The sequence below is a fragment of the Drosophila albomicans genome, chromosome 3, assembly GCF_009650485.2.
Source record: "Drosophila albomicans strain 15112-1751.03 chromosome 3, ASM965048v2, whole genome shotgun sequence".
Lineage (NCBI taxonomy): Eukaryota > Metazoa > Arthropoda > Insecta > Diptera > Drosophilidae > Drosophila > Drosophila albomicans.
The window spans coordinates 51,747,866-51,771,010 of NC_047629.2; the positions used below are offsets into that span (position 1 = coordinate 51,747,866).

The 23,145-nt window shown below is 43.1% G+C and overlaps 5 protein-coding genes across 6 annotated transcripts in view; 3 read left to right on the forward strand and 2 right to left on the reverse strand.

The window, feature by feature from the left end:
- The window catches only part of LOC117571131 (neurotactin), a 36,228-nt gene extending 22,819 nt beyond the window's left edge, over nt 1-13,409 (forward strand). The window contains exons 1-3 of one of the 2 annotated variants that reach the window (XM_034253132.2): nt 784-1,259; nt 9,877-10,549; nt 10,611-13,409. In XM_034253132.2, the coding sequence (XP_034109023.1) occupies nt 9,928-10,549; nt 10,611-12,565 (2,577 nt within the window). In that variant the 5' untranslated portion in view covers nt 784-1,259; nt 9,877-9,927 and the 3' untranslated portion in view covers nt 12,566-13,409. Of the gene's footprint in view, nt 1-783; nt 1,260-9,876; nt 10,550-10,610 lie in introns of those variants that run through there. The other variant, XM_034253133.2, reaches the window with a different exon arrangement.
- Nucleotides 13,410-13,496: 87 nt separating this feature from the next.
- Nucleotides 13,497-16,680, reverse strand: LOC117571132 (E3 ubiquitin-protein ligase RFWD3). The gene is made up of 2 exons (XM_034253134.2): nt 14,942-16,680; nt 13,497-14,595 (listed from the first exon to the last, which is right to left on the reverse strand). Exons 1-2 carry the CDS (start codon nt 16,437-16,439, stop codon nt 14,039-14,041), a joined length of 2,055 nt encoding a protein of 684 aa, XP_034109025.1. The 5' UTR covers nt 16,440-16,680; the 3' UTR covers nt 13,497-14,038.
- Nucleotides 16,681-16,715: 35 nt separating this feature from the next.
- LOC117571136 (cold shock domain-containing protein CG9705) lies at nt 16,716-18,555 on the forward strand. Its single transcript, XM_034253138.2, has 4 exons — nt 16,716-17,087; nt 17,172-17,459; nt 17,614-17,736; nt 17,807-18,555. The coding sequence occupies exons 2-4, from the start codon at nt 17,326-17,328 to the stop codon at nt 17,976-17,978; spliced, it is 429 nt and encodes a 142-aa protein (XP_034109029.1). The 5' UTR covers nt 16,716-17,087; nt 17,172-17,325; the 3' UTR covers nt 17,979-18,555.
- A 155-nt stretch (nt 18,556-18,710) lies between these two features.
- Nucleotides 18,711-21,096, forward strand: LOC117571133 (acetyl-coenzyme A transporter 1). The gene is made up of 3 exons (XM_034253135.2): nt 18,711-19,174; nt 19,228-20,630; nt 20,689-21,096. Exons 2-3 carry the CDS (start codon nt 19,236-19,238, stop codon nt 20,869-20,871), a joined length of 1,578 nt encoding a protein of 525 aa, XP_034109026.1. The 5' UTR covers nt 18,711-19,174; nt 19,228-19,235; the 3' UTR covers nt 20,872-21,096.
- A 4-nt stretch (nt 21,097-21,100) lies between these two features.
- Nucleotides 21,101-22,814, reverse strand: LOC117571134 (eukaryotic translation initiation factor 3 subunit E). The gene is made up of 3 exons (XM_034253136.2): nt 22,606-22,814; nt 22,127-22,519; nt 21,101-22,062 (listed from the first exon to the last, which is right to left on the reverse strand). Exons 1-3 carry the CDS (start codon nt 22,693-22,695, stop codon nt 21,241-21,243), a joined length of 1,305 nt encoding a protein of 434 aa, XP_034109027.1. The 5' UTR covers nt 22,696-22,814; the 3' UTR covers nt 21,101-21,240.
- Nucleotides 22,815-23,145: the final 331 nt, after the last annotated feature.

Sequence of the window (23,145 nt, forward strand, 5' to 3'; positions counted from 1 at the left end):
TTTATAATTCCTTGACTTTCGCTACGCATGAGAATGTGACATGTAAATGAAAAATGGCAAAGAATTTGTCTCTTTGTATTCTTTTTCTCAGGGGTAGGCGAAAGACAAAAGGGGTTAACTCGACAGCTAGGGTGTTGGGAAGTGGGGTTAGTTGTTATGACGCATCAATTGCTTGATTTTGCTCTGCGACAGATGTTTTTTTTTTTTCTTCTGTTTTCTTTTTGTGTACAAACTGCGCCTCATCCTTGGCAGGGCCAGCACTCAACACTTGTGCCATTAGGTGAATCTCAAACGGAATCCCAATGAGATGAGCCCTTCCACAAAGACAGACAAAACATCACAACACAGTACATACAATGTATTTTGCATTTACTGTACAACACACAAAAAAAAAACACAGAGAGAGTATAAAACACATAGAAGAAAACCTCAACGATGCCGTCGCCATGTGCCGCAGTCGTCATGAATTGCTGTTGTTGTTTTGCTTATTGCATGCACACACAATCCCTGCAGCAGACCAACAGCCACAACGAGCCATAGAGAGAGAAAGAGAGGTGAGAGAGCACAGCGAGCTGTACCATGGGCAACCCCTATGCCGGCTGCAATGGCTGTCTCTGTTTTGTTTGTGCATTTTACTTCGCCAGCCTTCCAGTGAGTGAGCGCCAAACACAGCGGGAGAGAGAGCACTCGCACACAAAGGCAATAAGAGAGCGTGAGCACGTATGCCGACAATTCCAATTTCCAGTTTGAATGCTGGCAGCGCTGTTGGGTCGGCGTCGTTGGCCGCCAGTTTGAGCCACGCTCTGCTAGACGCCGCACGCTTTCGGTTCCTCTGCTTAAGCAACGCGCACGCGACGAGCACTTTTCCACTCTCTTCATTTCCCATTTCCCCTTCAACAAGACAAAAGTAAAGAAAAAAAAAAAAAACACACAAGTAATCTAAAGAAATAAAAGCAGACAAAAAAAAAATTGCGACCGGCTATGTGAAGGATATTTTTTCCTATATTCTTATTGCCTAAATCGTGTCTAAAAAAAGTGTAAACGACCAAGAGAAAGAAAAAAGGCAAATCAAATTGGCCAAAAGAGTTTTTTGTGTGCAATTTTGAAAACAATAAAGCAGAAATCTGTGCCTGCTATTATACACACTCAACACGAGTGTCCTGCAGAAATCGCCATTGAATATTGGATTCGGATTCGTTCGCTGCATGCTCCATACTCGGATTATTCCTATTTGCCATAATTTAACCAAAGGAAAACAAGTAAGAATTCTTCAGAAAAACACACCGAATTAAAAAGTAAATAGTGAAATTTCTAAGTGAAGTGAGGATTTTTAAATAGTGAAATTTTGAAGTGAAGTAGGGATTTTTAAATAGTGAAATTTTTAAGTGAAGTAGGGAATTTTACAATTATACTAATTTAATAAGTAATTTTTAAAGTTATATTATATTTATATTTTGTAAAAAAATATTATTTAAAAAAAAAATTGTGTACAATATGGGTCACCGAAAGTACTATTTTAATTTGCGAAATCATACATTTATTTTTAATCAACCACAATTCCTATCAGCAAACCAAATCCTGAGTTTCTTTTTATGTACAGTAATACTGTTTTACGTTATAACTCTCTAACATAGCTTTCAGATTTCATTCAAAGTTCTTGCCTAGAGAATGCTTTCATTTCACATATCTTAGATGTTATATGCTCAGTTTAACCGAACCCCATCTCCATTAGCTGATGCATCTTCAAACTAATAGCTCGTGTCATTACTCCCTCCATTAAAACATTTCTTTACGCTTCGCTCCCCTCTTGCGGCTCGTGTCGAGAACAATTCCATTAGCACATCCATCAGTGGAACAGAGATCTCAACAAATCTATGTTAAATCCTTTTCAACATTTCATAAACATAACGCGCTAAGCCCCTCAGATGTCATTGAAATATTTCAATCTATCAACCGAGCGAATGTCAAAGCCAATATAAATATGTGTATATATGTTTCTGGATGCCTCGGTCATTACCTCTTTAAAAGTATGCTCAAATTTCGTTCTAAAAATATGAAATTTGGGGCTCATTATTATGCAAAGCACAGCAAAAGAAATCCCGAAATGGGATCTTAAGCCTACGGCGCAACAATAATTCAATAATAAATTAATAGGCGAGGGCAATTAAGACTGCGAGACGTAGCCAAATTCTTAGGCAGCTGTGCTCCAGCTTCAGCTGCAACAACAACAACAAAGACAACAATCGTGATGATGATAAAGATATAGGAGCCCAAATGACTTCCGGGAATCGTCACAAAGAGAAAACATACACACACACAAAAAAAAGGTGACGCGTTCGCAATGAAAAAACCTAATGAAAATAAAAGAAACGAAAACTTGAGGAAAATCACAACAACAAAAGGCTAAACTTGACAGCTGAGTGAGATGGAGTGGGCGTCGTTGAAGAGTCGAGAGTTGGGAGTCGGGAGTCGGGAAACTGAAGACGCAACATTTGCATTTCCACTTCCATGCGTCAAAGATTTATTGGGCCGAGACTTTTCCAGTATGGAGCTTCTTCACAAACTCCCCCACCACCCTCTTTAGTTGTTGTTGTTGGGGCATTGTTTTGCCAGCTTTTTTTCAAAGACAAAAAGCCGCGCTACCAAATCATTTTCACTGCTCACATTTTTCTCCCCCGACTTTACACTGCGTAATCAAAAACAAAAATTACTTCAAAATTGGAATTTAAGGGGCGTGGCAAGGGTCCCCAATGTTTGTTGAAGTCACGGGGCGGCACAAGGCTTTCACTTTGAATGTAAACAACAATTAGAGACTTTAATTTTACACCCGGCTGGCAAAAGGTTTTGATAGCACTCATTTGGTGTGGCAACTGGTGGAGGGAGCGAGGAGGAGGAGGAGGAGGAGGAGAATGTGGCGGGAGTGTGGAGCTGAGAAGGGTACCGAACCTCAAACTAAACAGTATTTTCAACACTTTCCCGAAATGCAAAGATAAACAAAAACAACAAACCCGACGACGCTCAACAGTTGTGTGTGCCCCTAAACACAAAATATTGTTTTTTTTTCCTTTGGGTTCACGGTCAAATGTTTCATTTCAATTAGGTTTTTCCGGCCCCCCTTTCCAGCTCCAATGCTGTAAATCCCTCAACAATCCGGCTAATGCTCCACATGCTGCTGACGCTTCTATTGGTGTGTTGTTGTCTTAATAGTTGGTTCTAGCTCTTGACTCGACTTGACTCTGTCCCTCAGCTATTGACACTGACTAATGAGGCAACCATTGGCACAACTCATAAATTTCCATGTCCAACTGTTGACACACAAAGTAAACAGTCCAAAACGAAATGACGGAGAATAAAAAACACAACACACACTCACACACACATAACGATCGTTTGCAATGGTTCCTAACTCAAAACACGATGGGACAGCATATTATATTGGAGTGGTCCTGTGGTGCCTTTCAGTTGTTGTTGTTGCTGAGTCTTTGGTTTGTCTCTTGTCTTTTATCTGTCGTGTCCAATCTTTGGCTTATCGCATTCTGTTGCTCGTAAAAAATCAAACAACCCACAGATCCTTGTGGCCATGAGTGCGTGAGGGAGATGGAAGCATACTTAGAAGTTCGAAACGATATCTTTTTGTTTGCTCGAAATGCGCAATAAAATCTTACATTGATCCATTGTTGAGATAAGGCGAACCGAAACATTTTCTCAATGCGCATTTAGATCGAGAAGTTTCCCGAAATTCAAAAGGAAACATCTACACGAATACTCTGTAAAGAAGTTCTAGGGAAATTTGTGAGTTTTGACTAGGATGACAATATTTCAAGGCTGGATAGAATATGAATATGAATTGTAATGAGAATATTATATTTTCTAAGTTATGAGTTCTTTTTCCACTTTTTTAAGTTAAGTGGATTTAAAGATTCTTTTAGAAGGTTTTCTTCTTTCAACTTCCACTTTTCTTGTAGCTCATATTTCGCATTTTGGTCTTTGACTTATAAAAAACCGCTTTTCTATTTATGTTGTTTGAATAGAGTATTCCATATTTCACACTCTAGAGTTTCTTATTTTTTATTGTCCCTTGCGCACAATTACAAATTCATAACAATTTCGAGTCCTTCTCGTTTTGTTTGATTTGAAATCCCCAGCGAAATGGCGCCTCAATTCTGTTGACGTTGTCGCTTCGAGTCTTGTGCACCCTTTTTTTCGGTGAATTTCCGCTGGGTTTAGGTTTATACCTGCCCCAGAGATAGGCATCTATCAGAGGACATAACGAGTAAACGTCTCCGGGCGAGTGTTGCACGTGCAGCAGGAAAACAGGAAAGGCGTCAACCACAATGTCGCCTGTGGTTTGTGCAGGATTCAGGTTTGAGTCTATTTGTTTTACATTTTATGCATGGCTGAGCAGCTGCTTCTGTTCCTGCTCCACATCCTCCCGATGTGGAGACACGTGCGAGTAAATGAACTCTGGGTTTTTGATTGGAAAACTTGGCAAACAATCGACAAATGGCACAAGTTCATTAGCTGCTCATCATCGTCATCATCATCATCATGCAACGTGTGGCTGCCACTCACTTCTGCCACCATCAGTCAGTAACCCCGGTCGATTGTTTGATGATAAATCGCCATGAAATTAACAACAACAAAACTGGCGAATGCTAATATAAAAAAAAGTTAATTTCAAGCGGGCGGAACATTTAATAAATTGTATCTCATAGATACACACAGTCGCTGCCACTGCTGCTGCCACTGCCTCAGGGCATTTGTACTTGAACTATGGCCAGAACCCTAGCTTGTTAGCTGTCGTAGCTCTTTTGGCCCTTTTTAGTAGTCTCTTCATTCGCGCCGCTCATCGTCGGCGTCCGGATGACAAATTGACTTCGTTACGAGGCGACCGCGTTTGAAATATGAGTTGCAAATTGAAAAATGCTTTAGGCCTTGGCAACTGCTTGAATACGCCGCTGATTGCGGTTCGTTTGTGCCTGCCTCTCAACTCAATTACCTTGCAGCTGGTCCGTGCTGCAAAGGATGCACTCTAATTTGCCTGTGGCGCCTAAATGAACTTGCCACCTCGCAATTTCTCCACCCGCGTTAATTGCATTTCCCTGCGGCTGTCTAGACAACTTTTCCCCCCGCATCGATATGCACTCGTATTTATAATAAGTGCAGGTTGAAGCCTCGCTTCAATATTGATTCTTATCATGCTTTTTAATGGGTCTGCGACCCTATGTTGTATATGTGTTCTTCAAATATCCTGTTTAATTGTATATTAGACTCTGTGGTGTTTGATAGTTCGCACAACACCCACACTCAAAGGGAACAGTCGGATATTTTAGTGCATGTCAGCACGCCACAACACTGGCGCCATCTGTTGGCTGGTGGCTGTTGGCTGGTGGCGGTCAAAGGTAGTGCCTCAAATATGCCGCAGAAACGCGTGAGTTAGTCAACAACAACAAAGTGCTGATATTAATAATAAACATTGCTTTTCTACCAACACCCTTCCCTTCCCTTAATACTAACTACCCCCCCGGCCGCAGTGCTACTGTCATTTCCTACTACAATTTTATTTCATGCTCGACTGAATTTTAGTGTGTGTCCCTTTCTTTCTTTCATCACAGGTTGCGCCTTTGTTGGCAGTTAGGATCAACAACTAAACAACAACAAACATAATTTGAGCAGTTGTCAGTTTCCCACTGTTCTCAGTCGCATTGGGTGTGCACAACAATTGCATTTTTATGCGTTTCAAAGTGTTTTCAGACATGTTCCGCAGATATTCCAAATTTATTATATACTTGATTAAAGTTCAGCCCCAGTCTAGGCATAGTTGTCGCTCGTTGTCGTTGTCGTTGCTGTTGCTGCGTTTTTTATTGTTTTTCTGCGGCTTAAGGGGAGGGATTACATTTTATGTGCGGCTTAGCGTTTGTGTTGCATGCTTTTTAGCGCTGCACAGTGGTGCAAAAGTATGACAAAAGCGGCCCAAGGGAATATTAAATTGTCTGCCTTTGTACAAATTCCATTTGCTAAGTAACAAATCCAATATTTTAAAATGTATTGCACAACTATTTATTGGTGTGTCTTTGAAAAGGAAATATTTGCATTTAAACATTAAACATAAAATCCTTTTTACATGTAAAGGCTTCAACATTAAAATCTTTTATTGTATTAAATCGATTTAATGTTAAGCTACAGTAGAGAGGTAATATTTTATTTTGTTTGGCATGAAAGAAAATTTCTTCGACTTATGACACTTCAAAATATATAACGAATTCTCAATTATTCTCAAAATTTCCAAAACTTACTTTATACCAAATCAATTTTTAAAAATCGAGGATTATAACAGTGTTGTGCTCTCCTTTCATATCATGTTACGAAAGGCACCAACATTTTATTTATATATTTTGTGTTCAGCTGGAGTAGTTTTTAAACTAAGCTATCTTATAAATAGCATAAATAAATGTTTCTTTGTTAGAACATATGGAATGCAAGGAATATTGTATAAAAATATTTGGAATAAGTAGTTTGGAAACTAATGAAATTTATAGAAAATATTGAAAGGAATATTGTATAAAATATATTTCGAATGCCTTTTACCGAAAGAAACATTTAATGAAACTTTTAGAAAATATGGAAAGGAAAAAATACTTCGAGTGCCTTTTACCGAAAGAAAAACACAATAGAAATAAACATATTATGAAATTTTTAGAAAATAGAAAATAAAAATAGCATATTGTATAACAAATATTCCGAATGCCGTTTATCGACTCTTATGTCACTGTGCGGACACCCCAAAAAAATAAAAGAAATGTCTCCGCAACAGCATTGTACAATTTTTATGTTTTAACGGCAATTTTCATGTGCGGCACTAAAACAACTACAGAAATTATAGAAAGAGTAAACGCAAAAGCGAACGGAATCGCATGTCAAACGCAAGTTTCGAATTTGATTTAATTTATGAGCCAAGTCAAATTATAGAGTTTGCCACATATGGATGTGGCATGAGTGAGACGCTGTCGCATATTCCCTGTCAGATATATATTATATTTACTTAGCGGCAATATGCGTGACAATGGGCGCGTCAACTTTGGCCCCCAACGCTGGACACAGGATGGACACAGTGAGAAAGAGAGAGAAGAGAGGAGGAGAGGGAGAGGGAGCGTGTTGCTTTCAACGCTTTTCTCAGCTAATTAACAATGATGACTGTTTGGAATTCGACTTTACGACTTGATAGACGGATAGTTCTTCTGCTGCGTTGTTTTTTTTTTGCAACTGCAATAAAGACGCCGCCCCAGACGACGCACGCACTGTTGCAAGTTACAGATACACAACTTTAGATATAGATACCTCGACTGTTGCAGTGGGATAGTTCAATGGAAGTATCTTTTGGAGTGCGCTGTAATTGCTTTGACCTGCTTCTGTTAACGAGGCTCTTCTAACTGGCAATGGGAGTGGTAAGGGGGCGAGGGTTGCAAGAAGCAAACGTCTGCGTGCCACATGCCCCATATCCCTAGCTCCCTCTCTCTCTCTGTCTCTCTCTCTTCGTTTTCTGTCTGACTTGTTGTCTAATGCCTTTAAAATCCGCTTCAATTGGATTGCCATTGTGTTACAAGTTGCAAGTTGCAAGTGTCTCGTATGTCGTGTGTCACTTGCTGCATTTTGTTTTGTTTTATTGTTTTTCACTTTCGATACGCACCGCATCCACATCCACATCGTTGCGTTACGTTCTATTTTTCTAGTGCATTTTCCCTCTCGTTGCCGCTTTCCACCAGGCTGCACAATTTCCATGCAGTTGACCAGACCACAACAGACCGATAATGATAATGATAATGTCCACAGATTATGACACGCAACTTGTTTGAACTTTAAGTTCACATTTTAATGGAATTTCGGTTGATTTACACTGAGGTCATGACTTGACATCGTTTTCCATTCCATTCCTGTCTCCTCTCCTCCCCTCCCTACTCTACACTGATTTTTCCCCATTCCTTTTGCGCGTATAGCTGTTGCATTTACTGAGGCTTCCTCTTTGTTTCCCCAGTGTTTCTGAGTGTGTCACTAACTTGACAGTTTGTCGAAGTTGATAACAAACTAGAGGGCAAACTTTTAGTTTTATTCTGCATTTAATTTTTCTTGGAGTTTTTTTTTAAATCTTTTCACTATTTTCTGCTATCAGCTGCAACTCGAAAAGTGTCCCAATTTTTAAAGTATCCCAATAAAAAGAGCTAGACTGGGGACTTTAAAGTGATAGATCATTGCACTCTGAACTCTTCCATTCATGAGATTTTGTTTACAAGTTGATAACACTGCATATGATTCAACATAATAAATATTTACTATGGCAATTTCATAAAATTGACCATCTCATTTATCTCATCTAGTTTCAAAAATAAAATCTTTTCTACTTGACAGTATGATTCTGTTTTCTCAAGTTCTTTTATCAATGAACTCTATTTATAAGCAATCAATCATCAAGTATTTAATAAAATAGATTTTAGTATATACCATTTATGTGTTATAGTATAAACTTAATGCTACTTTTTAACTACTTTGAGGATCGTATTTTGATGATTGATATTGATATGATTAAGTTTCCTCTTGCAACTTTGATCAATAAACTCTATTTATAAGCAATAAATCATCAAGTAATAAAATAGATTTTAGTATATACCATATATGTGTTATAGTATAAACTTAATACTATTTTTTAAAGACTTTGAGGACCGTATGATTAGGTTTTCTCAAATAATATGCAACTTTGATCAATGAACTTTTTTTATAAGCAATAAATCAGGTAATAATATGGGTATTAGTATATACCATATTTATGTAATAGTATAAACTTAATACTAGCCATACATTTTGCTGCACAAACTTCTTGACTTCTTCCGCGTCAAACTAATGTCAATTAAATGACTTTCTTAATTTCTGTCAGAAGTCAAATTGCGCCTAATGCAATTTTAATGCTTTACTTAAAAAAGGGTCCCAGTTTTTGAGCTGAGATTTTTTGGTTTTTCGTGCTCTGCAAGGACTTTCTCATGACTTCTGTCGCCCGGACTTCGGTCAATTAGGCAAACTGCTGCGACATACGTGCTGCTGGGACAATGTGTTAGGTGAACATTTTGGTAGCCAGCGGCGTCACTGTTAATTATTGAGACCAACTCGACGTCGATGTCCTTGGAAATGCAAAAATAAGGGACGTTGGTTTCTTAAGCGACCCGAAGTTTTCCGCTAATTAAAAGTGGGAAAATGTGTGAAATACGACGAAGCGCACGTATTGTTGTACCGAGTGTAGAGTGCAGACAGATCGCGTGGTACAGTCTCAGGAAGGGAGGGAGGGAGGTAGTTAGGTGAGGAACAGGGTAAGGAGATGCGCAACGCAGCTGGCTAGCTGCTTAATAAATTTGCGGTCTTCCCGCCCCGAAAAGAAAAATGCCATGCGGCAGCAATGCAAGCGAATTTTCACGCTTACCTGAGACGCTTTTCCAGGTAGCACGTCCTGCCGCCGTCCTGCTGTCCTGCCTTAGCTCAGGTAGAAACTTGGCCCGGCTTAAAGGACAAGGGACAAAAGAACAGACTGCGCAGCCGGCGTTAACGTTGCTCAGCTGCGTCGTCGACTGGGATTCTCCTATAAAAGTCGAACAAACGTTGCAACGGCAGCTAGAAGCATCTCAACACGCGATCGTGATAGATCCTAGATCCCTTCCAGCTGCTTAGCAACTAAACAAATAGAAAAAACAACACATATCTCGAACCAAAGATTAACCAAGTTACAACCAAGAAATAAGTTAACTAAGTCCAGGTTAGCAGAGAAATAGTAAATAAACAAATTCAGCAATTAATTTCATAATTACTAAACAATTTCCGCTTCTCTAAATTTTACAGAATTCACGGAGAAATCTCTAAAGCAAGCTAATCGACTCACAATACACAAAGATGGGCGAACTCGAGGAGAAGGAAACACCACAGACTGAAACAACAGCGACTCAAGAGACGCTGGACGAACCCAAGGAGACGGATAAAATGCTGGACAAGAAGGACGAGGCCAAAGAGAAGACGCCCAGCCCACAATCCTCGAAGCCAGCCACGCCCAATGCGGGCAAGAAATCACCGACACCACAGGCCGAGCAGCAACCGACTGAGGCCAAGTCCGGTGAGGAGATTATCGATATACCCGCTGAGAATGGCAGCAAGTCAAATGGCGGCGCCGCTGGCGACAGCGAGGAGAAGAAGATTAGTAAGGAGGAGCGCGAAGTGAAGCCCAAGAAGATACCCATTGGTGGCCTCAAACTTCCCGGTTTCTTCATGAAGAACAAACCGAAGGCTGAGGGCGATGGCGCCGAGGGTGAACTGCTCGAGAAGGACAAGGAGCAGGAGCAGGATGAGGAGAAGGGTGCCAATGGCGATGCAGCAGCCAAGGCTGAGGAGGCACAAAAGCCACGCGCCGGTCTTGGCCAGCGATTGCGCAACTTCTTTGTGCGCAAACCTGCTGCCGAAAAGGATCAAAAAGAGCAGGAGAAGAAGCAGCTAAGCAATGGCGATGCGGACGCCAAGTCGGGTAAGTCTGCAATGCAATTGCACTCTAAACAAAAACGAAACTAATCTTCAAACTCTTACAGAGGCCACAGCTGAAGCTGCGCCTGCCGAGGATGGAGATGTGCCCACAAAGCGTGGACTGCTTAATGCCATTAAGCTACCCATTGCCAACATGCTGCCCAAGAAGAAGTCCGGCGACGATGTCGAACTGGGACTGGGCAAAGCAGGTCTGGCATCGATGGAAACGCTGGATGACTCGCTGAAGGATCAAGACACCGTCGATCGTGCACCGCTCAAGAGCAACGGCGCCGATGAGCTGAAGAGTGAGCTCAAAGACGAGAAGTTGGCTGCCGAGCAGAAACTGGCCGCCGAGGAGGAGGAACGCGAACGTCCCGTGTCGCTGTGGTGCCGCCTGCGTGGCTACAAGTGCAGCGTGGACGATGCTTTGATTGTGTTTGGCATACTGCTCTTCCTGCTGCTGTTGGGCGTTATCGGTTATGTGCTCACCCACGAGACTCTGACGTCGCCGCCATTGCGCGAGGGTCGCTACATCTCGGCGGTCACCAGTTGCGGCATGGTCGAGGGCGTCAAGGAGGATGGCGCCTTTGCCTTCCGCGGCATTCCCTACGCCAAGGCGCCGCTCGATGAGCTGCGCTGGCAGCCGGCGCAATTGATTGACAACATCGAGGACTGCTGGAACGGCACACTGCAAACTCACAATGGCAGCACGGTGTGCACGCAACGACTGGGCAACGGCACCACCATTGGCGAGGAGAATTGTCTGTACTTGGACGTGGTTACGCCTCATGTGCGCTACACGAATCCGCTGCCCGTTGTGGTGCTGATTGGTGCCGAGTCGCTGGTTGGTCCCTCGCCTGGTATTTTGCGTCCATCGGCTCGCTATTCGCGCTCGCACGATGTCATCTTTGTGCGTCCCAACTTCCGACTGGGCGTCTTTGGTTTCCTCGCGCTGGATGCACTCTCCAAGGATGCGAATCCGCACAGCTCGGGCAACTATGCGCTCTCCGACATCATTGCCGTGCTCAAGTGGATCCAGTTGAACATTGTGCACTTTGGTGGTGATGCCAAGTCCGTCACACTGCTGGGACATCGCGCTGGTGCCACACTCGTCTCGGCGCTGGTCACTTCCAAGCAGTTGGATGGTCTCTATACGCGTGCCTGGGCCTCGTCCGCTTCGGCCGTTTATCCTGGCAAAGCACTGCAGGAATCGGAGCGCATGAATACGAATTTGATGGCCACTTTGGACTGCCAGGATGCGGCCTGTTTGCGCGAAGCATCCAGCGAGAAATTGTGGGCAGCCACACCCGACACTTGGTTCAACTTCCCCGTCGATCTGCCCAAGCAGCAGGAGCAAACGAATGCCAGCCGTCACGAGTGGCTGGTGCTGGATGGCGTCATACTGAAGCAGCATCCCACCGAGTCCTGGAAACAGGCAACAGCAGCCGCCGCCTCCGCCGTTGGCAGCAGCCAATCGCAAAAGCCGAAACTGGTGATGGGAGCCACTGCGCATGAGGCGCACACGCCCAAGCTACGTGAACTGCATGCCAACTGGACCGCGGAGGAGGTGCGTGAATATCTGCAAGCCTCACAGCTGGGCGCTATGGGATTAACCGATGAGATCATCAAGCGCTACAATGCCACCAACTATGCGGCACTTGTGGCCATCATCACGGACATTCGCACCGTTTGTCCGCTGATCGCGAATGTCCGCCTGCAGCCGAGTGTGCCCATGTATGTGGTCACCCAGGGCGAGGGCGAGGATCAGCTGGCCACCGTGGATGCCGACGTTCAGGCCATACTCGGACGCTACGAGCCGCACACCGTGGAACAGCGACGCTTTGTCTCGGCGATGCAACAGCTCTTCTACTATTATGTCTCGCATGGCACGGTGCAATCGGTTGATTCGCGTCGTCGTTTCATCATTGTGGGACAGGATGCGGTCGGACAATTGGATCACGAGCACTGCAATTACTGGATCGATAAGGATATTGTGCCGCGTTATGCGCGCACCGATTAAGCGATCTACTCTCTACTTCTACTGCAGACTCTATCTTTTTTTCTCTTTTGCTCTGTCTCTCTATGACAAAGTTTGGCGATTTGTTGCAAAGTGCTGTAAAAGTTGATTTCATTCTTCTTCCCCAACAAACAAACAAACAAACAAACAAAACAAAAAACCAATTCTGGCACTTTCTCTCTTTCTTCCCCACACTTTCCCCACTCCACTCCACCCAACACTCACTGTGTCTCCTTTTCAATTTGAGTTTAGTTTAGCCTAAGTGAATCTAGTGTTTATATAACGAATACATCAATGTACATTTAGTTCTCGACAATTATTTAAGTTCGTAAGTTCTTTAAGTCTAACGCTAACTCCACAGCAGCATACACAATATAACACAAACACAAACACACGCGTCTCTACTAAACATAAATATATAGTATATAGTATATATACGATACATGTATCTATGATAGTGTATTCTTTAAACTTAATACACAATACAAACAAACACAAACATACACCATGAAATAAAACACATGAAAATATATATATATACTTAAAAAGTATAGATACAATTTGACGTTTTTTCAACTACAACTACAACTACACCACTCTCTACATAATATACATATACGATAACTAGATATATACATATATACAAGATATATAGCTGAACCTTTGACCAACGATCTTTTTTGATACAATTTTTACATAGAAATGGGGGCTAATAGAACAAAAAACAAAGACTCAAATCAAACAAGACGAAAAGAAAACAATGAAACAAAATACAACAATTAGATTTAGATCAAATCGAGAAACGCATCAAAAACAAAAACAAAAAAGAAAACAAAATCAAATCAAATGAAATGTGTGTTTAAACCATTGAGACTGTCCTGGGGGCTACAATTTACGATGATACTTGGAATTTATTTAGTTCGCATCGCTATCAATCCATTGACAGCCCATTAAAATACCATACAAATAAAATACAACATTCATCTATAGCTTTATATATATGTATGTATATTAATCAAACATTTATCTAACTTATGTAAACACAGCATTTTCATCATCAGTTTTTTTCTTACATTCATTATGTTGTTGTCAAAAGAAAATATACTCAAAACTACGATATGTGTGTATTGTACATGTATGTAATTTCCCAAAGTTTAGAGATTGAAATCGAAATCAAAAATAACATCTTCAAAATACATAGAACATATATAGCATTTAGCATTATGTTCACGATCTGTGTGTAAAGTGATACAATAACAAAAAAAAAATGAATATAAAGATATAATAATTATATATTGAAAGTTTGTGTGTGTGAAACGAACATGAGAATGTTTAAGTAATACAAATGAAATTATAATAAAATGACACAAGAAAACAGTAGACAACCTGCATTTGACTTACAAAAACTATTCCTAAATCTTAGCCTATCTTAATGGTCTTAATAACAGTCAATTGTCACAGTTGCACAGCAAGCTATCAATTTTTGGTGGAACTGTTGATCTTGTAAATGCGACACTTGTTGTCGGTCAATCCGGCCAGATATGTGCCCGTCGATGTGGTGACGGGACAGATGTCATAGACGATCTCATTGACGGGCATCGTTTGGACACGTTCCTCCCGCCGCACATCGTACATCATCAGCTGCTTGTTGTCCTGCAAATAGCCAACGACCAGCGTATTCTCACCCATGCCCAGCTGTGTGGCACGTGTCATCACCGGCGTGGCAGGCGAACCAAATATGGTGGCCTTCACCTGCAGCACGGGTGTGCTATCGATTTTGTCCAGCTGCCCGAGTATGAAACGTGACTTTGGATACTGTGCATTGGAGCGCACAGAGAAAAGCACCGTCTCCTGCACCGGATCGTATTGCATGGACAGAAAAGGACCATCCACATTGAGGCGTGTGGCAACGGCCGTCTCATTGATATACTCGTAGAACTTGACAACGCTCAACTGGCACACCAGGAAGCCGCCATTAGGAAATACTTTGCCTGCCGGCACGGCAGCAATGTTTATCACAGGACTAAAGTTATCTGAAAAGTTAGAAAAGCGAAAGCAAGTTATATGCAATGCACAACCTAGGAGTTTGGATTTCATCGTGCAATAAGAAGAAGGTTTTCTTTCTAGGCTAAGCATAGTTAAGATACTACAAACCATAGGCTCTATTTCAACAAGAGTAAACTGAGGAAAGTGAAAGCTTTAAAAGTATGTAGAAGATATATACAACGCACAACACAAAAACTTGAATTTCATAGTGCAATAAGAAGCGTTTTCTTAAAATTTAGAGTGCTTTTCATGTTTCAACTAGAGCCTTTTAACTGCTCCTTCTTTAAAGCCCATTTTAAAGATGTCCAGTTTCGTATAGAAGGGTCTACTCACCATCAGCTTGAAACTCGCTAAGTATGGTCTCCGGGAAGCGTACATCGAATACGCAGACGCCGCCACGCAAGTCACCCGCATACAAAAAGTGCTCACGCTCGTTGCGATCAAAGCCACAGGCCCACACTTGTTTGTCGTTGGCCGAGAAGGCGGCGGCGCACAGTCGTGACCGAATGTCGAAAGTCTTCAGCCTCACGTCGCGACTGGCCAAGGTCAACAGATGTTGGCTCTCGCTGAAAGCCATGTCACGCACCATTTGTGCCGAGGTGTGCATAAAGTGCAACGGCTTAAAGCTGAGCGGATCGATGAAACGCACTCCAAAGCCAGGAAAGAGGTTCTGTGCGCTCTTCTGCGAGGCAATCAACGTGGAATGTGCTGCCGAATAGAGAAGCACACGGCAGCCGGGTTCGCGTGTTATCTCAAAGTTCTTCTCCATATACAGACGATGGCTGGCCAAGGTAAGTGGATTAATCACCCTCTTCAGCTCACCATCCTCGTCAAAGCAACCGCGACCGGAGCCCCCAGCTCGCACCACTTGCCGCAAACGTTCGTAGTCCAACTGCAATGACTTCAGCTTGCTGTTGGTCAGTGAGTGCGCCATCTTGACGGTGGCCAGTTCTGTGGTTAGGCTCTGACAACGACGTCGCTCTGCGTCCAGTTCTCGACGCATGTCATGCTCCTCGGTGCGATCTATGGCCCGCAATCGTTTGGCATACAAACACCTTATGTCTCTGCCTGATGCTTTCGTCTTGCACTGGGGACACACTTTCACCGCCGACTGACGTTGACTCTCTATCAGCCAGCGTCGTATGCAGGATTCGCCAAACAAGTGGCCGCACTTCAAAGAGACCAAACGATGCTCACCACTCATCTCCCATGACTCTAAACATATCGGACATGTCATGCCATTGTCTTCATCATCGTCAATCATTGATTCCCGCGCTACTGGCGTTCCAGTCACTTTGCCAGCGATCTCGGACAATCGCTTGCGTTTCTTTGGTGGCGAGGGCGAATCCAGATTGATAACATTATCCTCTCCCTGCTGCTGTTGCTGCAACTGCTGCGCTCTGTGCGATGTTGTGGGTCCATCGTTTTCCGGCTCTGTTGCTGGTTCAGTAGGATTGACGGATTCCGCCGTTCCTGCAGTCGAATTGACAGGTTCTGGAGCCTCTTGGGCATTAGCCTCCTCGTCGTCCTCTGCTGCTGCTTCTTCAACTGCTTCTGCCGCCTCCTCACCCGAGTTGTCGTCTATTCCCTCGTCCTCTGCTGCTGCATCCTCAAGCTCCTCATCCGACCTGACTTCATCCTCTCCCTCTTCCTCGTCGTCCTGATCTTCATCCTCATCGCTTTCGACGACGGCCATCTCATGCGCCTCCATAATGAGCCCGAGTGCGGTTGATAAGACTTGTCGAGTTGGGTATAATCCTTGAAGCCTTCGCAAACCTTGAATTAATTGTGGATGATAGCGATCTGTGTCATCCGAGTCGCTGTCGCTCATGGCGCAAATATGTATTTACACCGAAAAATAGAACGTTTTAAAATAACAACAAACGCTGTAGATCGAACTAATTTCATGCGCGTTGTGTTTATAGATGCGACGCATACTCCATACGACTGTACGGCAACGCTGTTCAAACAGCGCAGTCTGTTGGGCATTTATCGAGTATCGAGTATATTCAAAATATACCTGCATACTGGCATTAACTTTTTGTTATTGGGAAGTATGCAAGTTGCGGTCACATTGATTTCGACGCCGCCGACGCCATTCATTTTAAGTTTTTTGCAAGGAAAAAAGACGAATTAATTGTTAATATAGCGCAATATAATTTGTGCCAAAAGAACGCCCAATTAGTTGTGCAGCATTGTGAATATTTTTAGAAAAATAAAGTAGTACGCTTCCCACGCGTTTTACGACGACTTCGTGTTTGCCGGCTCTTATTGCGAATTGCGGCAAAAAAATTGCATCAGTATTAGTTAGCAGGCTGGATGTGTGCAAGTTAAAAGAAGAAGCAGTCCCAAGGCACGCGACCTAAAAGTACTCGAGAGTTGCCTTCCCACTCAACTCCCACTCCTTGGTGCAATTGGAATTGAAAGCGTGGTGAAAGTGCTGCGCTACAAAATTGTGTTGTTACACTGCCAACATTTGGTAAGTTGCAAACGGAAAAAAACAACTCTTTTAAGCGCAACGCAATTTGCTGACTAATCGGCGCGCTGTCCTTGAACTCAACAGACTTTGGCTGCTGTCCATTTGAGTGAGAGAAGATAAACACACGCGATACGCGGACACAATCAAAAGCCGTCGCTACTTCAGTGCTTACATCATTCCCCGCTGTTGCCCACTCTATTAATATAAATCGAACTAAAAAAAGGAAACGCTTGCTGCAATGGCCGAACCAAAAACACCCGAAAAGATGCTGTCTGCCAAGCCGCCGGTATTTCATCAAAATAGCCATAGTCCAAACGCCTCGCTGCAGCTGCCCAGTCCCATCATCACGCGTCGCACACGCACGGCCTCGACGTAAGTTTCCTATCCCATTCTACCCGAGCTATGCTACTAACTGACCTTATCATCTGACATTGATTTAATTGTCTGCTTCTCCATCTCCTCGCGCCCATTCTTCTGTTGCTGCAAAATAAAACACGCGCGCGCACAATGAACACCGAACACACAGTTCGGCTCGCGCCATGGAAAACCCAATGGTGACTGGTATTGTGAAATCCTTTAGCCGCACCAAAGGACACGGTTTTATTACGCCCAATGGTGGCGGCGAGGACGTTTTCTGTCACGTTTCCGAGTAAGTTTGATGAAACACCAAAACACACACACAGCTAACACAATTTAATGTTGACTCATTATTTAATTAGCATCGAAGGGGAATATGTACCCATGCCTGGCGACGAGGTCAAGTATCGACTGTGCGCCATTCCGCCCAAGTTTGAGAAGCATCAGGCCGTGCACGTGCAGATAAGCAATCTGACGCCTGAGGTGCACCACAAGTGGGAAGAGCCCGTCTTCTGTGGCTCGCCCGCCAAATAGAAGTGTAGCCATTACTACCAATGGCCTTCCACACAAGTTTTTTTTAATTAACTGGAGCACGCCATGCGGCTAAACAAACAAAGCAGCAAAAAAAAAAAAAAAACGATGAGCAGTAGTTGGTGGAGATGATTGCGATGACGACGACGACGATCAAAACAATACAATAAGAGTTAATGAAATGAAAGCATACAAAACGACTTTATCAATCGTACGCCACTCACACAGCCAGCCAGTTTCAATTAAATATCTTTTTTATTACTTTAAGCTAAGCAAAAAAATCAACTCAGTCACAAAATGTGTTACACTTACTTTTTTAAAAAAAGAAAAAAATAATGAATCGTTGAAGAAGCGAAACCAGTTTGGTGAATTTATGAAATTGTAATAATGATAATTGAATAATTGTTATTCGAGAACAGCCGTTTCGTGTATTTTTGAGTTCGGAGCCTGTAACAGTATACGTATACTTAATAATACTTAATTTTCGATTGTAAACAAAATATGAAATATGCATGAGCAAAAAGCAAAGCAAAAGCCCGAAGCCCACTTTATTTACTAATGAAATAAAAAAATCTCAATAGATACCTTGTTCTTTTTTTCTAATACAAGAGTGTTCAGACATTAAACATTTATATTCAGAAAACCGTTACAATGAAACAATTTCTTTTTTAATATATCAAATTGGCTACGCAAAATATGCCACATATCAGTAATTCAGTATTTATTTCACTTTTTCATTTACTTGTTTGATTTACCATTGGATAGTAGGGTTTTCCCAAATTATTTTTGAACAACAAATTTATTTTCTAAAAAATGCAAATGTAACGTATTTTAATACTATAGAGTGGACAAGTATATTTTGGCATGGTATCGATAGACGCTGCATAAGATTCGATAACTTTTCGATGCTCATCGAGAATCGTCACAGCAATTACAAAAAGTACTTGCTCTTAAAGCGAAACGCAAACGTCAACAAACCTACCACAAACAACGTCGCCACATCGTCATTATGAAATAAAATATAGTGCAAATTAACTTGATAAATTCTCTAATAATCCGGAAAGATCAAACATATAAGGCACCACTTGAAACTCGGCACAAATTACTCGCTAGAATTGACCACTGACGTGGACCTTCAGTATTGTTGTTTTTCTTCCACTTGGAGCTGATTACAAAAAGGGAAAAACAAACAGCTGCAAGTAAATCCGATCAACGCAGCAACAAATTTCATATTCTGAGCACATCATTGCAGCTGACAATATGTCGACGAAACGACGTCGTCGCCGCAACAGTGAATCGAACGATCTCATCGAGTCGACATCTCCAAGTGGACAAGATGAACACGAGAAGCCTGATTTACGTGGCGATAAGCGCAACATTGCCGTACTTCTGTTCCTCTACATACTGCAGGGCATACCCATTGGCCTCATAGCTGCGGTGCCAATGCTGCTGCAGAATCGCGGTGCCAGCTACAAACAGCAGGCGGAGTTCTCCTTTGCCTATTGGCCGTTTAGCATCAAGTTGCTGTGGGCGCCCATTGTGGACTCGTTGTATGTGCGTCGCTTTGGTCGGCGCAAATCGTGGCTGGTCCCAGTGCAGTATCTGCTTGGTGGTTTCATGCTGCTGCTATCGGTGCACGTGGATCGCTGGCTGGGCGGCGATGGTGTGGAGCCCAATGTGCCGATGCTAACGCTGCTGTTCTTTGTGCTCAATTTCCTAGCTGCAACACAGGATATTGCTGTGGATGGCTGGGCGCTGACCATGCTGAAGCGTTGCAATGTTGGTTACGCCTCCACCTGTAATAGTGTGGGACAAACAGCTGGCTATTTCCTTGGATATGTGGTGTTTATTGCCTTGGAGTCAAAGGACATTTGCAACGGGTATTTGCGTGATGTGCCTTCGGATGAGGGCATGGTAACACTACCGCGATTCCTTTACTTCTGGGGCATCACATTCATAGTGGCCACCACATTAGTGGCCATCTTCAAGAAGGAGAACGACGTTGAGGATGCGCACACAGATGCCCGCTACAATGAGGAGCATGAGCTCAACATACACGAGAGCTACAAAGTCCTGTGGGATATAGTGCGCAAACGTCCCGTACAAATTCTGGCGGCCATACTGCTCACCGTCAAGGTGACGTTCGCCGCCTCCGATGCCGTGACGTCGCTGAAACTGATCGATGCTGGTGTGCCCAAGGAGAAGCTGGCAATACTGGCCTTACCCCTGATACCGCTGCAGATCGTCCTGCCCCTCTTTGTGGGCAAACACACGAATGGCCCGCGACCCATGGACTTGTATCTGAGAGCGATTCCATGGCGCATTGTTTTGGCGACGGTGGCCACATTGATTGCCTACGCAACGCCATATCTAATCTCAGGTGGCGAGGTTCCATTCTATTACTATGTGCTGCTCGTTACCAGCTACGGCTGCTATCAAGTATTTTTGTATTCCATGTTTGTGGCTGCCATGGCGTTCTTTGCCAAGATCTCGGATCCAGCTGTGGGCGGCACCTATATGACATTCCTTAACACACTGTGCAATCTGGGTGGCAATTGGCCCAACACTGTGGCGCTGTGGCTGGTGGATGTACTCACCTTTAAGCAGTGCAGCACTCAGTCCACAAATCTCTGCCTCAACAAAGAAGAGCTGCAGGTGAGTTAGGAATTCATCTTTCTCTATGCTTTAATTACAACTATTGTGAATTTTGCAGGAGTGCACCAAGAGTGGAGGCAAGTGCGAAATAACCTTTGATGGTTACTATCTGGAGGCTGCTGTCTGCGTCGTCTATGGCATCGTTTGGCTGCTCGTTGTGCGCAAATGGATACGCTATCTACAGGATCTGCCGATTCGCGCCTGGTCTGTGGTTGCTCCGATTGCCAAGAAGCAGAGGTAGCAATTAATTGTTTGATCTTCGATCTGCGCACAGAGAAAACCCATCGATCTGCGCACAGTCATTTTTTGTTAGAGTACAAGAAGCTATACACTAGTGAACTAGAACTAGGACCATTTATGCATTCTAGGCTAGACAAATTATAAATTTTTGTAAATTCGAGTATTGTTTTGTGCAAACTTAAAATATTCCAAAGGAAATAAAATTCAATGTTGAGCATATATGAAACCAATTTTTTGCGAATGAAGATGTTGTTTTATTCGCGCCATTTGACTGTGGTTGTGGTTTACAATAATTGCAATGCACGTTGGCATCTATTGACTGTCTTCTACTCGATTGGATACAAAAAGTGTTGAATAATCTTATAAAGGCTTAGTAGTACTTCCAGGAGTCGATCGATTCTTGATTCTTTTGTTTGCTCTTGCGCTCAATCAGACCCGCCAAATGCTCCGAACGCATCGACAGCGAGTCAATCTTCTCCACCAGCTGCTGGTATGGACTCAACGGTTGTGTGCCCATCACCACATGTCCCAACTTCGAGTCAATCTTGGCATTCAAACGTGCGTTGCGGATAAGGTTAACAATCCAGCACTCGGCCTCGTTGGGCTTCATGTTCAGCTTATCGGCCAGCATGCTGATTGTGATGCACTGATGGATGCGACAGAATGTTTCGAAGATCATCAAACGTGCATCCTCGACAAATTCATTGAGGCAGGCAACAATGAAGAAATCATTGAAGATGACCGTCTGGCACTCGTGCAACTTCAAACGGGCGCCCTCAAAGTCAAAGTTCACATAGAGGCACTCGAGGAACTCGGTGATGGGATCGCGATACGTGTAAGACTCCTGTTGAATCACCTTGATCAGATCCTTCAGCGCATTGCGACGTGTGCGATTGATGACAACAGCGGTGGCCAAGTAACGCATAATGTGTGGGCACATGGTCTGAATGGCGTTGAGGTACAGTGGCTTATACAAGAACATCTCGATGATGAGGTCGCGTCCCTTGGGATGGTTGAAGAAGACAAGCACTGACCAGTGGATGAGCCAGGTGCGCTGTTGCAGCGCTTGAATGGTCGAGAAGTTGGCGCTATCGATGTAATCACGCAGGCGTGTCAAATCCTCCAGAGCAGTGTTCCAGTTGAGAGTCAAAATCTCGGCGGCCAATTTGCCCCACAACACATTCAGATAGTTCTACAAAAAGAAACAACTTTAGTCATCGAATCGCGATGATGTATAAATGTAAACTACAACTCACCTTATCATTGGGCGACATGACAATGAGACAGAAATACAGATACGAAGTGGACTCCTGGTAGTTGCCGCACTCGTACAAATATTTGGCCAATTTGTAGGCGCTCTCGAGATGCTCCACCTTGAAGTTGTAATCCTTTTGCAGGGCATTCACAAAGGTCTTCGAATCCTTCATGCTCTCACCGTTCTTGAGAATGTCGGTGGCCTTCATGATAGGCGCCACTTCGTTCTGCAGCTGCTTCAGAGTGGCCAACACCTCGGCCTTGCGCTGCACCAGCTCCTCCGGCATCTCCTGGCTGAGATTAAGACGCTTGCGCGTATCCATGGTGTAATCAATCATGTTCGTCTTGTTTACCGTATCCAAAATGTACTCCAACAGCTCTTGTTGGTTGTAGATCTATAAAATACACCATACATAATGTATAAATGAAATTTGCCATTTGTGATGATGACGGTGACACGAAGCAATCAAGATTTTCTAACCTCCTTGCCGCACAAAAACTCCAGCAGTGGAAAAGTCAAATGTCTGTCCAAATACTGACAATTGATACGTGTTAGATCGAATTGCGCCATGATTATTGTTGTTTTTCACTATTTTCACAACAAATAACTATGAATTTCCACACAAAATCTGCACAAAAATACGCGTGCGAAAGACGCACAGTGCTGCCCTATGGCGAAAAGAAATGTTGTTTTATGCGGCGTTTCGTATGTACACACTGACAACACACTATATCGATATACGACTGATTTGTCAACACTTGACACATATCGATAAGCATCGATGTGATATAGCAGCAAACACTTCGTCAATAGCAGAGTTGTGAGGTTTTGTAGCAACGAACTTTTCGTTAGTAAGCTGATTTCGGCGCGCAATAAAAAGCTCTTTGAATTGTATTTTTTGTTTTGCTTGTAACACTTGAATAATATATTTAATACTCTTCACCAATTTATTTTACATATATATATGCTTGTATATAGAAGGTATATAGTTTGGGTGTGTGTATATATTGTAATGCATAA

Coding starts and splice junctions, on each gene's coding strand:
- LOC117571132 (XM_034253134.2), bottom strand. CDS start 16,439: ATGAGCGACAGCGACTCGGATGACACAGATCGCTATCATCCACAATTA. Junction 14,596..14,941: donor TAGCGAGTTTCAAGCTGATG/GTGAGTAGACCC, acceptor CTAACTTTTCAG/ATAACTTTAGTCCTGTGATA.
- LOC117571136 (XM_034253138.2), top strand. CDS start 17,326: ATGGCCGAACCAAAAACACCCGAAAAGATGCTGTCTGCCAAGCCGCCG. Junction 17,460..17,613: donor CGCACACGCACGGCCTCGAC/GTAAGTTTCCTA, acceptor CCGAACACACAG/TTCGGCTCGCGCCATGGAAA. Junction 17,737..17,806: donor GTTTTCTGTCACGTTTCCGA/GTAAGTTTGATG, acceptor TTATTTAATTAG/CATCGAAGGGGAATATGTAC.
- LOC117571133 (XM_034253135.2), top strand. CDS start 19,236: ATGTCGACGAAACGACGTCGTCGCCGCAACAGTGAATCGAACGATCTC. Junction 20,631..20,688: donor TCAACAAAGAAGAGCTGCAG/GTGAGTTAGGAA, acceptor TGAATTTTGCAG/GAGTGCACCAAGAGTGGAGG.
- LOC117571134 (XM_034253136.2), bottom strand. CDS start 22,695: ATGGCGCAATTCGATCTAACACGTATCAATTGTCAGTATTTGGACAGA. Junction 22,520..22,605: donor AGTTTTTGTGCGGCAAGGAG/GTTAGAAAATCT, acceptor TGTATTTTATAG/ATCTACAACCAACAAGAGCT. Junction 22,063..22,126: donor TCATGTCGCCCAATGATAAG/GTGAGTTGTAGT, acceptor TTCTTTTTGTAG/AACTATCTGAATGTGTTGTG.